Source organism: Pecten maximus, chromosome 4, assembly GCF_902652985.1.
Source record: "Pecten maximus chromosome 4, xPecMax1.1, whole genome shotgun sequence".
In the NCBI taxonomy this organism is placed as follows: domain Eukaryota; kingdom Metazoa; phylum Mollusca; class Bivalvia; order Pectinida; family Pectinidae; genus Pecten; species Pecten maximus.
In genome coordinates this window covers 29,731,787-29,748,464 of record NC_047018.1, presented here as the reverse complement: position 1 = coordinate 29,748,464, position 16,678 = coordinate 29,731,787, and the positions used below count along the sequence as shown (strand labels likewise).

The 16,678-nt window shown below is 33.0% G+C and overlaps 1 protein-coding gene across 1 annotated transcript; it reads left to right on the top strand.

Moving 5' to 3' along the window:
* Nucleotides 1-445: 445 nt before the first annotated feature.
* Nucleotides 446-16,463, top strand: LOC117325773 (methylmalonic aciduria and homocystinuria type C protein homolog). The gene is made up of 4 exons (XM_033882225.1): nucleotides 446-583; nucleotides 13,838-14,032; nucleotides 14,251-14,406; nucleotides 15,358-16,463. Exons 1-4 carry the CDS (start codon nucleotides 491-493, stop codon nucleotides 15,667-15,669), a joined length of 756 nt encoding a protein of 251 aa, XP_033738116.1. The 5' UTR covers nucleotides 446-490; the 3' UTR covers nucleotides 15,670-16,463.
* Nucleotides 16,464-16,678: the final 215 nt, after the last annotated feature.

Sequence of the window (16,678 nt, the reverse complement as noted above, 5' to 3'; positions counted from 1 at the left end):
TTTAACAATCGTCAATTGTCAAAATCCAAGATGGCCGCTTGTCGGCCATGCTGTTTTTCGATCGGTCCAAAAATGCAATATGTATAACTAAGGACCTATGGGTCCTCAATAAAGACCCATTCAGTACTTTCAGAGAAATTGCGATAAAATAATTGTTTACGGAGGGACGGAACCACGGACCACAGACGCAGGGCGATTTGAATAGCCCACCGTCTGATGATATGGTGGCCTAAAAGACCTAAGCTAATTTTTGGTATCATAATGCCTGATATTAAAAAAAGTGATTGAATAGATTATAAGAAAATGATTTTTTGGTACAAAGAATTTGATCATACAATGTTAACAAAAATAGGCTTTGGCTTTTATGAAAATAGTGACTAATCCGGATATGCAAAACAGCTTCCGTGTCATATTTTACCTAAATCTTGTTACTTCCTTTGTTATCACATGGAGACGTGTAGCATTTTTGGGACATTAAGAACATGAAGATATGACAATGGCAACCGATCTAAACGCGAAGACAATTGTTGAAATTGTTAAAAATTTATTGGATAATGTGGGATTCGAAGTACATCCGTTCAAGGTAACAAATATACGTAAATGAAATGGAACGTTACCAGTTTTGACGGTTTGACATAAGGCGCTTTGATCTGCAACATTTCTATCAATAGTTCTGAAATGTACATTAGTATGCCAAAAGTGAATTCGCAAAATTAATGTTACACACTTATATACATGAAATCTTACAAATCCTGAATTTGTTAATAGGATGATTTAACCAAAACGAGAGAAATTAAAATTTATTTTTAATAATTGTTGGAAGCGCCATCGATACTTTAATAAGCGGCTTGACTTTTTACTCAAATACACTCAAATATACTCAAATACACATAAAATATACTCAAATACACAAAAATATACTCAAATACAAATGTATTTCACACACACAACCTTATTTTGTGCGTAACATGGTCGTTAATATACGATCTTGGTGATTCTTACGAACTATGATACCAGGGTCGGTTGGGATATTTAGGCTTTACCGAAATTGACTTGGAATTATCGAAACGTTGGGAAATGGGACTTAAATTAGCATTATTTTCAGAGAACAGAGCCAAATATTTGTTCTGAAATGCCCAACTGTATCATATGCAAAACATTAGGGGTTTATTACAAGAATTTCTATACTGTGTTTGATTCTCTGTATAAAATTGTTGTCAAATTTGTGGTATTTTGTAAAACAATTCATTTTTATTGAATTTTTTTCCCCCTCACAAATCCATATTTCAATCTTTGAGTAATTAATTCATTGAAAATTGAAGTCAAGGCAATGAATTAATATTTTCCATAATAATTTTTCAATAAACTGTTAAAAAGTTTCCAGATGACTTTTTGTGCCATGCTGTCATAAAATTTCAGTTATAATTTTAAAATTAAATTACATGTAGTATGTTAATATTGATAGCCAAGTTGTGAATATCCACAAAGGGAGTGTAGTCTACTGTAATCTCAATCACTGAGTGGATAGCAATACATATGAATATTACTGTAAAGTACCTGTAGTATGAAGAGATATGTGACCAACTTTAGAATGAATGATTATATCTCAAGAGCAATAGGTGCATTATTAGAATTGACTTCCAAATGAAATCAACATGTCACTGGACAACCTAGCACCACCGAGGTGCCACCCACTGATGCGGTTAGTAGCGGAAGCGTACCTTGTAGTACTTCCGCCACCGATGAGCAGTCATCGGTCAATGAACGGACACCTGCTGAGGTTTCCTCGGATACATAGGACAGGCAGGAGAGTGTGACAATTATGTCATGGAATGTTTGTAGGGCAGTTTGTGAAAAACTTGAAGATCCAAAATTTGTTGAAAATGTAAATATGTATGATATAATTTGTCTATATGAGTGCTGGGTTAAGCCTGACGATGACATAACACTGCCTGGTTACTGTTCATATACTTTTCCCCGTATTAATGCAAAAGGGGGTGGGATACTAATTTATGTTAAAAATGGATTGAATGAAGTTTGTACAGTTGTTGATAATATTTTAGATTGCATTGTGATTCTGAAGTTGAAAGGCATCGGTGAAATTGAGGCTAAACGTGATACTTACGTATTTGCATGCTACTTCCCACCTATAAACAGCACCTTTTATGATAAGAATGATATAGATCCATTTATATGTCTAGAAGAATGTGTATCTAAGTACAATACACATGGTGATATTGTTGTAACGGGTGATTTTAATAGTAGAACTGGGGAGGCTGATGATTTTATTAGATGTGATCGAATAGGGGAATTTGCTGCGGAGATGTTATCAAATATTTTTAATTATATACCAGATGTGAATATGCCCAAGCGTTTGAGTGTAGACAAACAGGTAAATCAGTTTGGTAGAAAGTTATTGGAAGTTTGTAAATCAACCGGTCTTAGAATTGTTAACGGCAGACATCCTGGGGATCCCAAGGGAGACATTACATTCTATAACAGAAACGGAACTAGCCTCATTGATTATGTTTTAGTTCTAGACAATAAGGTAGATATTATTAAAACATTGAAGACAGGTGAGTTTAATACCTATTCTGATCATGCACCGGTTAGTTTTTCTTTGTGTAATAATTTTAAATTAGTTAAACACGAAAAACAAAGTAATAATTTAAATGACAAGAGAGAAACAAGTGTAAAATGGAATGAAGAAAATAATAGTAGAATTTGTGAGGTATTACAAGAAAACATTGACAGACTGATACAGTCATGTAATACTACTAAATGTGACCAAGAAGGAATTGATACATGTGTAACAAATTTTACAAGTATTCTAAATGAGTTAATTGTTCCTCACTGTACCCATACAAGTAGCAAAAAAGGCACAGGTAAGCAGGAAAATGTTGTAAAGGGAGATAAGCCATGGTTTACAGATCCCTGTAAACAAAGATATAGAGATTATAAATATGCACTGTATACTTTTAATGTTTGTAAATCGACTGTGAACAGGGAAGCACTAGTAAATAAAAAGACGCTGTATAAGAAACTCGAATATAAGTTAAAAAGGGAGTATAAATGTCACCAAGGTGACATGATGAATTATTTAAGAAAGTACAACCCGCGAACATTTTACAAAACGTTTAGGAAACGTAAACATAGTAAGATAAACGATTTAAGTGTTGAGGACTTTTACAATCACTTTTGTTCATTAGGATCGAGTGAGCCCACAATAGACAGGGATGTATCAAACTTTCTTAATGAGTATGGTGTGAATTCAGCTGATCTTCTCCCTCATGAACTAGATGTAGATATAACAGAGACTGAGATTCTGACTGCAATTAAAAAACTAAATACTAACAAAGCGTGTGGACAAGATGGTATTTTTAATGAATATTTTATTAATTGTAAAGATATTTTAATGCCATGTTTATTGCTATTATTCAATAATATATTCAAGTCTGGTTATTTCCCGTCATCGTGGTCACTTGGTAATATAGTTCCCGTTTTTAAAAAAGGTGACGTTAATAACACAGATAACTATAGGGGTATTACCTTATTAAGTTGTGCGGGTAAACTTTTTACTGCTATTATAAATGAAAGACTTGTATCGTTCGAAATGAAATATAATAAAGTAACAGACGCCCAGTTTGGATTTAGGAAAAACTCTTCTACTGTAGACGCCATTTTTGCTTTACAGTCTTTAGTTAATCGTACGTTAAAAAAGAAAAAACGTCTCTATTGTTGTTTTATAGATTATACAAAAGCATTTGATTTTATCAACAGACAGAATCTATGGTATAAAATGATAAAGGAAGGTGTAGAAGGAAAACTTCTTAAAGTTATAAGATCATTATATAAAAATGTGAAATGTTGTGTTAAATATAATGGTATTCTATCAGATTTTTTTGAGATAGATAACGGATTATTTCAGGGGGAAATATTATCACCCCTTTTGTTTGCTATATATGTTAATGATTGTGAAATGCAATTTATAGTAGATAATTGCCCATCTATTGAAATACAAGATATAAACATGTTTTTACTTATGTATGCTGACGATATGGTGATTATATCTGAAACACCAGAGGGTTTGCAAACAATGTTAAACTCTCTTGCCAAGTACACAAAAAAATGGGATTTGACGGTAAATACTGGGAAAACTAAAATTGTCGTGTTTAGAAATGGAGGGATACTAAGAGGGAATGAAATATGGACATACGAAGGAAATAGATTGGATGTTGTCGACCAATTTAATTACCTGGGTGTGCTATTAAATTTTAACGGGAAATTCAAACAAACTCAGAAGCAAGTTGCTGACCAGGGGAGAAAAGCATTGTTTGCACTTTTAAATGTTTGTAGGAAAAATTATTTTAATATTGAAACAAAATTAGCAGTATTTGATACTTATGTAAATAGTGTTTTAAATTATGGAGCAGAAGTTTGGGGCTTCCATACCGCTCCGGATATTGAAAAACTGCATGTGAGATTCTGCAAGCAAATACTAGGATTACATAATAAAACTAGTAATGTTATGGTGTATTATGAACTGGGAAGATATCCCTTACAAATTATTAGAAAATTTCGAATATTCAAATATTGGATAAAACTGAGAAATGTAGAAAATTGTATACTTAGGTCATGCTATGACGATATGCTTTGTAATAATGACATATGGTTAATGAGTGTAAAACAAGAATTATACAGAATTGGTCTTGGAAATGTGTGGGAATCTTCCAGTGTAAGTAATAACACTTTTTATATTATAAAAGAACGTCTTTGTGACTAATTTAGACAAGAATGCTTTGAAAAAATTAAATCTTCTCCGAAAGGAGCATTGTACCAATATGTGTGTAACTTTGGTCTCCAGTATTACTTATCAAAATCTGTAAATATAATTTATTTAAAGCAAATATGTAAAATTCGATTGTCTGCACATAAGCTAAATATCGAGTGTGGCAGATATATCAGAATCGAAAGACAAAACAGATTATGTACATTATGTGACTTGAATGATGTCGAAGATGAGTTCCATTTCATTTTGAAATGCCCCTGTTATATTGACATAAGGATAAAATTGATTAAGAAATATTATGTAAGACATCCAAGCATGTATAAATTAATTCAACTTCTTACGTGTGAGAATTTGTCGGAAATAAGAAATCTTGGCAAGTATTTGTTACAAGCAAACAAAAGGAGATCTGAGCTGATTACTGCGACTTAGTGTTTACTCTCCACTGTATGTGATGGTGTGTGTGGCGGTGGCGGTGTGTGTGTGGCGGTGGCGGTGTGTGCGAGTGTGTGCGTACGCGTGTATAACTGTTGTTGTCTTTGTATTATGTTGTTCTGTATATATGTTATAACTGATAAGTCAGCTGACTTAAAGTAATAAAGAACTTGAACTTGAACTGTGTAACTTAAGCAGGATTTCATCATTGTTTAAAATCAGACTTAAAAAAATCATCAGATATAATCATAAACCATCAGCTGTATAACAAGAGATTCCAGGGGATCTTGGTGTCCACCATTGAGATTGATCTCTTTTCTACTTTTCCCTTCTTTCCCCTATTACTTATTATTCATTTGATTATATTGGAAGCCTACATATGAAGTCTAAGATAGATCTTAAGAAAAACTTTTGGAAATGTATCAATAACATATTAAACTGTTGAAACTGATGGTGGGCTGGCTGGCTTAAAGCCATTTTGTTTTCCTGATCAGACTAAAAGATAAATAGGAATTGTTAATGTACTTCCATCTGATGATGGCAAAAATTCTTTATTCCATATAGATTTTCATTTTTTGTATAAATAAATACTTAAAACATTTGACCTTTTTTTTTAAGTTTTAGGAAATACTACTTGTAACTAAGTGTGTTACTATAGTGACAGTATGATAATTGGATATATAGAGGTTACACAACGAGTGGTTGTTGGATATGGAATTTATTTCACACGAGTAAGTTATTTTTTAAAATTTACAAAAGACACGAGCTTTAGCGAGTGTTTTTTGCAACTTTTAAAAAATAACTTACGAGTGTGAAATAAATTCCATATCCAACAATTTCGAGTCGTGTGACCTGTTTCTACCACAATAATATCGGCTTGAATCAAAGGGAAACGTGGCCAAGTATAATTTCGCGTATGCAAATAAAGTGTACCGGTGACGTCCGGGACCCGGTGATGTGACGTCATTAGATTATTGATGACGTCAATAACAATTGCAGCTTGGGTCAAAGTTCACTGTGTTAGCCAATCGAAATGCGTGCAGAGTTTATACCACGTGTGGTATAAACAGATTGTTAATCAACAGCTGTGATGATTAACTGATGGTCTGAGAGTTGAATAACACGGCGTATTGTGGTAGAAAATCTATTAACTAGTCCTTTAACATCAACTGATCTGATATTAGTTTTTTGGCTGCTTTTGGGTCCTTTGATCACTGTGTTAAGTCCCTGAGCATCATTCAAGTATCCTAGGATAAAACAACTATTATTGATTTTTGCTATACAGCATCCATCTCTTAATTTATTTTGAAAGATATTAATATCTTGTATCTTTTGTGCAATCCTAAATCATGCTGTAAAGATCTTCAATATTTATACTTGTCATTTTCAGAAAGGTGTTTGTACTCTGTAGGATCATGCAGATATTGTTAGAAACATTTGAAAATTAATCCCCAAACACATTATTGTAATGATTTCCTTAAAATACATGTATACTGCATTGCTTTCCATTTATTAAATGTCGAAAGTAAATGAAAATCTTCTGGAACATTTTCTTTAGGGTGGTTACGCAAAACAATTGAAGTGAATACAACCATTATTATATGTAAGAATGTTTGAAAGTCATATTGGTTGTGTTGTATAACTTCAATTTATGTTATTACCTTAACTTGGTGATGAGTAATTAGATTATGAGCATTATAATATGGCCATGGTTTACTACTTAATAAGATCAAGTTTCTGTGTGATATATTGTTTGGTTTTATTTACTGGACAATATTAATTTGCTACATTTTAGTTAAATTTTATAAATCACTCCACCCCTTCAACATTTTCACAGATATGGATGTTATTTCTACAATATTTGTAGATAAATTTTTCACACCTTGGGAGATAATTGACACGCCTGTGTAACTTACACTAATTGACCAGTGTATTGAAAGATTCCCCCTAAGGCTATAACTGAACTGTCCAGGTAATGAAAGGGTGTCACACCTGTGGAGTGTAGGACAAAAGCCCCCCCCCCCCCCCCCCCCCCCCCCCCCCCCGGACATTAGCCCCTAGGACAAAAGCCCCTCCGGACGAAAGCCCCCCTGGACACTAGCCCCCCCCCCCCCCCCCCCCCCCCCCCGGACAAAAGCCCCTTCTTTATAAATTTAGCTGGTATACTTTAAATAAATCTGTACTTTTGAAAAACAGAAACTATATATATATATTGTTGTTTTTATCTCTGAAATTTGGAGAATAATTGTGTGGAAAATGAAGGTCCTTGGTTCAATGTCAGTGTAGCATTATATGTCTGTGGTTAAACATAATTTATTTTTTCAAACTTAATATTATTAAGTCAGCTAAAAATTTCAGGAAAGTTCTCCATGATGAACAAATTGTTACTGATTACACATAATTTTTGACTTCCTAATATACTGCAAATATTGCTAATCAAAGAAATGCCTACAAAAGCAATAAACATTAAATTTTGATCCCTATTTACAGTGTCTCAAATTATAATATAATAAGTACCTAACCAAACATGTTGCTCTGCGTTGTAATAAGAAAAGTGTAATTTTAGGAATGATTAAAATCAAAGAAACAATGAAGCCATTAATGATATATTTCTTTCCAGGAGAATACAACATCAATGAAAAACCTACCAAACACCTGTGTAACAGCTTATTGTTTATGTAACAGACAGTTCAAGTAGTTGTTGTTGGAACCGGTTGTTTACATTGCCGAAGCCACTGATGACATATGTTATGTATATGCAGCAATTAAAAATCATAAAAAAAAAAAAAATATAATTTTTTTTTATGAATATATAATTAATTAGCCGGGGCTTTTGTCGAAGCCACTGATGACATATGTATATGTAGCAATTAAAAATCAACAGAAAAATAATATCATTTTTTTTTCATGAAGGGGCTTTTGTCCACTCTTTGATTAGTGTGAAGGGGCTAATGTCCGGGGGGGCTTTTGTCCTAGGGGCTAATGTCCGGGGGGGCTAATGTCCGGGGGGGGGCTTTTGTCCGTACCTCCACCTGTGTTAGCAGGTGGAGAGAGATGGGTGAGGGGGAGGGGGGTCCTATAACCTCCAATTTTTAACTGTGAGACATACTGATTCAGTATATATGTCTCACAGGTAAAGATCTAATTTCCTAAGACCTAATTAAACCAGATATAAAATGAATTATCTTAAACTGGTCATTTAACATCAGTATAAAAACTCAAGTTTAAAGATGAGTATGAATTAAAAATATTGTATCAGGGACTCAGCTTGTTACTCTTCTTTTGCACCTCGCGCAATTAATATTAAGTACATCAAATATTCCATAATATTACATTGAAATATAACATAAGCAATAAGAACATACATTGTAATTATAAGCTTTCTACAATTCTAGCACATTTTACCAAAATAAGAATATATGTGATAAACTCATAATAAACCTTAATTTATATATAGTATACCACAATATCCCAAAATTTGTTAATATAAAAAAGAAACGAAAACAACATTAAACTGATAAAAGAGGCATAATACAAGCAAAATATTTCATATAGATTCTATGGAGACCCTTAAACAGTTCAAGGAGAAATAAGTTAACACCATCAGGTGTTGATTCATATGGGCTTCAAAATTTCAAAATTTACTCTGTGATGATATGATTGAATTTTATGGTCCATAAGATGGTTTTACTTCTTATAAATGTAAACCTCAAGGATTCTACTTCAAGTGTACTAAACATGTATGTTTAACGTTTTCCATAATTAGGTAAAGGCTTAACGCATATCTTTGTTTTAACTTTTAATTTCCTAACAAAAACAGAAATACACCAGGATTGTATATTAATATATATGTGTACATTTATATATTTAGATGATTTTTTTTTCTGTGTAAAGTAGGCATATCATCTAAAAACAAACTAAAAGCAAAAAAACAAAAAATGCAATACATAAATTTTATTCAATTTTATTTGAGAGGTTGCATTTTGCCTGAATATACTTATAATATGTATACACATGTATATATATTTGCAAAAATCATCTGTTCATGAAGTTGTAAAATCATCTGTTCATATATTTGTTAAATCATCTGTTCATAAAGTTGTTAAATCACCTTTTTATTACTTTACAAAATCCTGGTGATATTCATTAAGAAACTGAATACAGAAATTTATTATTTCTTATGGAAAAGTTCATCAGACAAGATAAAAAGAGAGGTAATTATTAAGAATTGTAGTGAAAGCGATCTGAAAATGAAACATTTACAATCTTTTATTTTAGTAACAATAGAAAATAAGAGCATTTTAATATAGAATGGTATAGAAAAGGATTTATATAAAAAAATTATAGTCAAAGAAAATAGCAATGGTAGATTTTACAGCTATACAGAATTAATGGAGAAATTCAATATTCATACTAACTTTCTCACTTATCAAAGTGTCAAAAGTGCTATAAAAAAGAATTTTTCCAAAGAAGATATCTCCACTGAATTCATAAAACTATCTTACATATACCTTAGATTTTTTTCAAACAGAAAAGAGGAGCAAGATAATTTTATAACTGTCTGTGTAAAAATAATATAAAATCTACTGGAAAAAGGAAATGGGAAGTATTGTTTGATTTTGATGAAAATACATCTATAACACAAGATGCCAGGAAAAGAGTCTGTCTTCATCAGCTTTGAAAAATTACATCAAAGAAACATACCACACTCTAAGATATATTGCAACCAGTAAAGGGAAATCATCTGAACTTCTTTAATAAGGACTGGAAAATATGGGAAAGACTACTGGTATATACAAAAATAATAAAAATGTTTAGAGGTTTCATTCTATTTTTGGAATTTCATATTTTAAATGAAAATATAAATTTGAAGAAAGTGTATCCTATACTCAACTTTAGGCTTGAGAAAATGCTGACCTGCTTTAGATTTCACAGGAAGGACTATAAAGTATTCATTTTATCAGTTATAATCACAGTTTCTGTGCTAATGGAAATATAAATACAGTATACTATAAAACACACGTTAGCTTTTACCTTCTACATTGTCCTTCACCTTTTGATCCAAATGACCCTGACCTCTCACCCATAGTGACCTAGCTTTGTCTTGGTCAGGATTGATCCCGAGTTGTTCATGATCATTAATAAGTATGAAAGTTAAGGAACTATTGTGGATGGACAGACAAACAAACAAACAGACAGAGTGATTACTATAGGGCACCTGTATGGACCTGATTAAGAAAAACCATGTCATTCATACATTAAAGGAAAATATTAAGGATTTTTTTTTATTAGGGTCAACACTAATGGATCCATAGGTCACAGAACACATTATATGAAGTCATAATTAATTTCCTTAAATTGGCGGCTTTACATGGCTCGAAGACAACTCAGACCAAAGTTGGACAAAAACCCATCACTAATTTGAAATAGAAGAAGGAAATTTGCCCATTAGATTTGAAGAAAATTAAAATCTAAATAGTTTACGGAGGATAATTGTGTTACAATATGCCATAAAAATAGATGAGACTGGACAAATCTTTTTGTTCATTCTAATAAAAATCTTGTCATTAATGCCAGAGAAAATGATAAAACACACTTTGATTTAAACATATTTTATTGTATCTTAATATATACATTGGAATTGGGCACAAGTTATCAAACTTATATTAAGCCCTTTCCCTATATAATTTTACATACATATAATACATTTATTTTTACAAGCTGACATATATTTACATATTAGAGAGAGAGAGAGAGAGAGAGAGAGAGAGAGAGAGAGAGAGAGAGAGAGTTATAATGAAGATATAGTTTAAAAAAAATCATTATGACTATAGATTATCAAATGAATAAACAATTCAAGTAAACTATTCCAATAAACTATTCCGATGCCGATAGCAGAAGTTCACACTATTCACTTTTCAAAACACTCTGATCTGCTGTTTCTAAAGTTCATCACATCCTGTGCCATGGTTAGCTCTCTCCGTTCGCTTCCTATGCCTCCTGGAAATTCGATTCTCTTTTGCCATCGGCATCGGAATAGATATGATAAGCACACATGCATTTACACAGATATATATAGAGAGATAAGGGGAATTAAAATCTATACGATAAAACACATGAACAATAGTGCATCAAACACAGTCATTAGTACATATGTATTGTTATATTTTGAGTATAGTGACACGGACAAGGACGAACGGAAACTTTTCCTTTAATCCACGATAATTCCGTTTAATGCTGAAAGTGACCATAACCTGACAAAAAAGTCTATTTCCTCAACTAAAAAAAAAATTTGTGCATGAGTAAATATTCTTTGCATACATGGCATTTTATAGTTTATGTATTGAAATCTAGAGTATTTTGATTGAGTAACAATAATACATGTAATATTTTATATATTTAGTAGAAAGAGACAGGCAGACTAAGATCCTTAAAGAAAATAATAATCAAATATATTTGTAGGAAAGAGTCAGGCCTTAAAAAACATTAAAGAAAACCAGACTGTTGTTTTCAATAGGTATGATAGGTTGTATAGGAAAAGGAGTTACCTCCCTTGCAAAGTTGTTGGTTTTTTTTTTTTTTTATCAGGCCTTATGTCGTAATATTTACAAATTAATGATCACATTACATACAAATTGATGTTATAGAAGTGAATTTTATTTGTATTTGAGTATTTTTTTTTGTGTATTTGAGTATATTTGAGTGTATTTGAGTAAAAAGTCAAGCCCTTTAATAAGCGTATGAAGGAACACAAGTCTATGCCGCGGGGAATTTTGTTGAAAGTAGATCAAGGTCAATCATTTGAACAAGCTTGGTAGCTCTTAATTGCAGCATGACATTGACCTAATATCATTGCCCTAAAAGGCACCTTAATTGGTTATTGAGAGGTTATGAAGATTTTAACACATTTGACCCCGGTGACCTTGAAAGCCCATCATGTAATGGTCAAGTATCATGACCCTGGGCCTCTAGGTTGTTGAGAAGATGTTGTTTAAAGATACATTTGACCCATGTAACCCTGAAAGAAGGTCAAGGTCATTCAAATCGAAAATGTTAATTGTTTACAATGCATGCTGGATGAAACCAGACAAAAGGAGATTACAAAAGGTCACTTGACCCTAAGCAATATCAAATTACAAATCAGAAATTCATAGTATTATCTAAAAACTAAACGTATTTATAATAAACTAACTAGAGCCAGGGACATATAATAAGATAATAATATATATGTCCCTGCTAGAGAACACTTGGGTATTATCAACAATTTTTCAGATTAAAGCAAAATACCTTTATAGTGGTTATCTTGTCATTCAAACACTTTTATCACCAAGAATCATTCTTTCAGAATGCCAAACAAATTTCCTTTCATTTCTGAAAGTTTACAGGCAGGAGAGACTCTGTGGTAGAGTAATGGTGAACAAGGTCACTCTGTCTGCTGTTCGAACAAGAGTTTGAATACACCTAGCAACACTATTTTTTCTTTCTTTCTTTCCCCCCTTTTATATTACAAAGTGATGTTACACACATTACATACTGATGTATATGATTTTAGATTTTTTTAATAATAATTTTAGGTTATTTTAGTTTCACAAATATATCAAAATTTATATATGTTTGTGTTGTCTTTAGTAAGCATACATATGTATAATGTATATGCTAAAACATTGACAAGGAGCTTCGTCTCAGATTATAAGCTGATGACAAGATTGGAGTAATAAAGAATAAACCTTACGTGCTAAGAATGTTCAAGGAGAGAGATGAGGAAAAGATAGAGAGGGCTGAGATGAGGATTAGAATGAAACAGAAGAAAGAGCTGGAACAGGCAGCAAAGAAAAAAACTAGCTGAAGAAAGGAAAAGACTAAGGAAGGAAAGAGAACTGAAGAAACGGATGTTAAAATGCCAAATGACGTATAATAGAAACTTTTTGATAACACAGCTAGTGCCGATGTTCCATTGAGGAATTTTAGTCTGACTCAAAGACTCTTTTTTTTTTGTCCAGGCTGTCACCCAACAGGTGGCAACCCATATCTGATTAGGTTCAATGTGATATGTTCAGTTAGTTGTGGCACATTTTGGGCAGCAATGATACAATACTGATAAACCTAAATACAGAAGCAGACATTCAGGACGATGGATAAAATGTTTTTGATAATAATGTTGTCAATAATTATTATAATTTGAATAGTTGGTTGATAATACCCTAATGTAGTCGGTAATACCCAGCAGATACTGTTTAACCATGAAGGTTATCTCAAGGTCGTATAACTTTCATACATCCATATGGTACGAAAAATGATACCTCTTCAATTGGTCTATCCGACTATCAATGTGAGAATATTATGTGACAGCACACATTTCCAGTACAGCGAATTTATCCTTAAATTGTTGATAATCGCCCAGTATGCTCTATCCTGTTTTAATTTTTAGGCCCTTTTCTATTACTTTTGTTCAAAACTGATTTGAGTAAAGCCTGCCAACATAATTTTGTTGATTTTCAGGCTTTAAAAATAGTACTGTAGAGGTACATGATTAATCACCCAATACTGAAATATATCAAATCACAACATGGATGTCCACCGAGTAACATATACTATTACCTTTTCTACACATTTCAGTTAGGCTGGTACAATGAGTGTGTGGATAAACCGTTTGTACTGCCATATGACTCGGACACGTTGGCTTTGTTAGTGATCAGTACCCCACATATGTATGACAAAGCCTTCAGACCATTCATCTGTCGCCAGCAGTGTGATGGAGTCCGAGATCCTATTGACCAGTGTGTTGCACATCATTTCAAACTTGTGAAAGAGGTTTGTAAGAAAAATCACTTTGATGATATTTCCATATAAAAAAGGAATATATTGTGTTTTGTGAGTAGAATCAAAGAATGTTTTTCAAAAGTTTTGGGCAGATATTTTGCTTGGTTTCTGCAAACAACAAACAAGTCTTTAGAAATGATTTGATTTATCTATTAGGGTTGACTGTTATTAAAATGTATATCTGAACTAATGTTGCACACATTTTTCAGAAATTTCCAGATACAGAAGTAGAAGCCGTTCACGACTTTGAGTTGAACCACAACCGTCGCCCTAAAATCCTTGTTCAAACAGCAGGACATGTAGCAGGTGCAGCGTTCTACTACCACAGAAAGGACGTTGTTCCAGACCATTGGGATGTAAAACAGGCAAGTACAGCACATCAACAAAATCACATACAATCCTGGGGTATTGCTGGAAATTGCTGATAAATGCTTTGGATCATAACATCAAGACGGATAGCATATCTTATGGGCTTTATAACTACTGAACCAATATCACACATCACAGTTCCATAGCCAAAATAAATTGATGTGGATACAAATGTACACGGAAATAATGAACCGATTGTCATGAAAATTGACATGGGTGAACTTTGCGACACCATTTGCTTTGTTGCAAAATATTACTATGCCTTTCAATGCTAATTTTCTCAATATCTAGACTTTTTGGAGAAAAAAGAGATTATTTGAAAATAAGGATGAAAAAACTATTCATTGCTTATGTGGTTTATAATTACTGTTAATCTATGAACATTATGTTTGAGAACTTTAAGGTATGTTGCATCTTACCAGCAAGAAATGCATGTTCAATGTCAAGCCTAAATAAAACTTTTATACAATTTTTGCAATGGAATGTATTTTTTTAAACCATTCGATTCTGGTAGCAGTTAATTCTTGTAACAACTGTACCATATCTTAAAATTACTTATTGGGCTATTTGATTGGTGCAGGGTATGGTCACTAAATCGCCTTTCACTAAAAGGTATGTTGTCTATGGCCATCTGTACAACAAGTTTTATCTGGGTACTCACATTTCCTTCCACATTAAGTACACTGTACTCCCCAATCCAGACCCAGAAAAAGGACTAAATATATAAATACAAGTTGACATAACTTGTTTCATTTTTTTGTTTTTAAATTTCTGTTTGTAAAATTTAGACCTAATACATTGTTCGTTCCTGGAGGCGTTTGTAATGGAAAATTTAAATTTAACCATTCTTTAATTTTGTCTTAATTATAGTGTTCTCTGACGATTGTTAAATGGATGAAATTTGAATCGTTATCTCATAGATTACCTTTTAATTTTTCACGTTTCAGAAAATCTTTGGTGTGAGTGTTCATCCTAAGTACGGAGGTTGGTTTGCCCTGCGAGGTGTTTTAATTTTTAAGGCGATCACCTGTCCGGAGCTAGTTCAGACTACACCCCCTGATGTTATCCCAGATAGAGACACTAGGATCGAGCTTCTGGAACGCTTCAATATGCACTGGCAAGACTGGACTTATAGAGACATCATTCCAGTGACTGAGAAATATTCTGAGCAACAAAAGGAATACTTTGCTACAAAGCCAGGAGAAAGACAAGCCATTGTTCAGACTATAAAGGAAAGTGTGGACAGTGTTACTGAGTGACTTTATTAATTTGACAGTGGTTCAGTCTCTTAAAAAGTTGTCAGTATAACAGGTATGATGGGTTTAATCAGACATGAACTTGTAATCCAGACATTTGATTGGATGTTGCCATCAGGCAACCTTTTTATTCTGAAATCAACACTCATACCTCCCCACATATGATAACTCATAATCCCCACATCAAATACACTCAACCATCCCCACATAAGATAGACTCATACATCCCCACATCAGATAAACTCATACATCCCGACATCAGATAAACTCATACATCCCCACATAAGATACACTCATACATCCCCACATCAGACAAATCATACATCCCCACATCAGATAAACTCATACATCCCCACATCAGATAAACTCATACATCCCCACATCAGATACACTCATACATCCCCACATCAGATACACTCAAACATCCCCACAGTAGATACAACCATACATCCCCACATAGATACACTCATACATCCCCACATAGATACACTCATACATCCCCACATTAGATACACTCATACATCCCCACATAGATAAACTCATACATCCCCACATAGATACACTCATACATCCCCACATAGATAAACTCATACATCCCCACATAGATAAACTCATACATCCCCACATTAGATACACTCATACATCCCCACATTAGATACACTCATACATCCCCACATTAGATAAATCATACATCCCCACATAGATAAACTCATACATCCCCACATAGATAAACTCATACATCCCCACATAGATAAACTCATACATCCCCACATAGATAAACTCATACATCCACACATCAGATACACCCATACATCCCCACATCAGATACACCCATACATCCCCACATCAGATCAATCTTGCATCCCCACATTAGATACAGTCATACATCCCCACATAGATAAACTCAAGTTTTGAATTTATAATCACAAATATGAGGAGGAGTAGAGTGAATTTGTGCATTTATTAAATATCGGAATGTATGAATGAAATTAAGATCAACTAGAAATGAATT

Bases quoted from the DNA above. Each gene is read 5' to 3' on its own strand.
- LOC117325773 (XM_033882225.1), top strand. From the start codon at position 491: ATGACAATGGCAACCGATCTAAACGCGAAGACAATTGTTGAAATTGTT. The intron at 14,033-14,250 runs GTTTGTAAGAAA...CACATTTTTCAG, and splicing joins ATTTCAAACTTGTGAAAGAG to AAATTTCCAGATACAGAAGT. The intron at 14,407-15,357 runs GCAAGTACAGCA...TTCACGTTTCAG, and splicing joins ACCATTGGGATGTAAAACAG to AAAATCTTTGGTGTGAGTGT.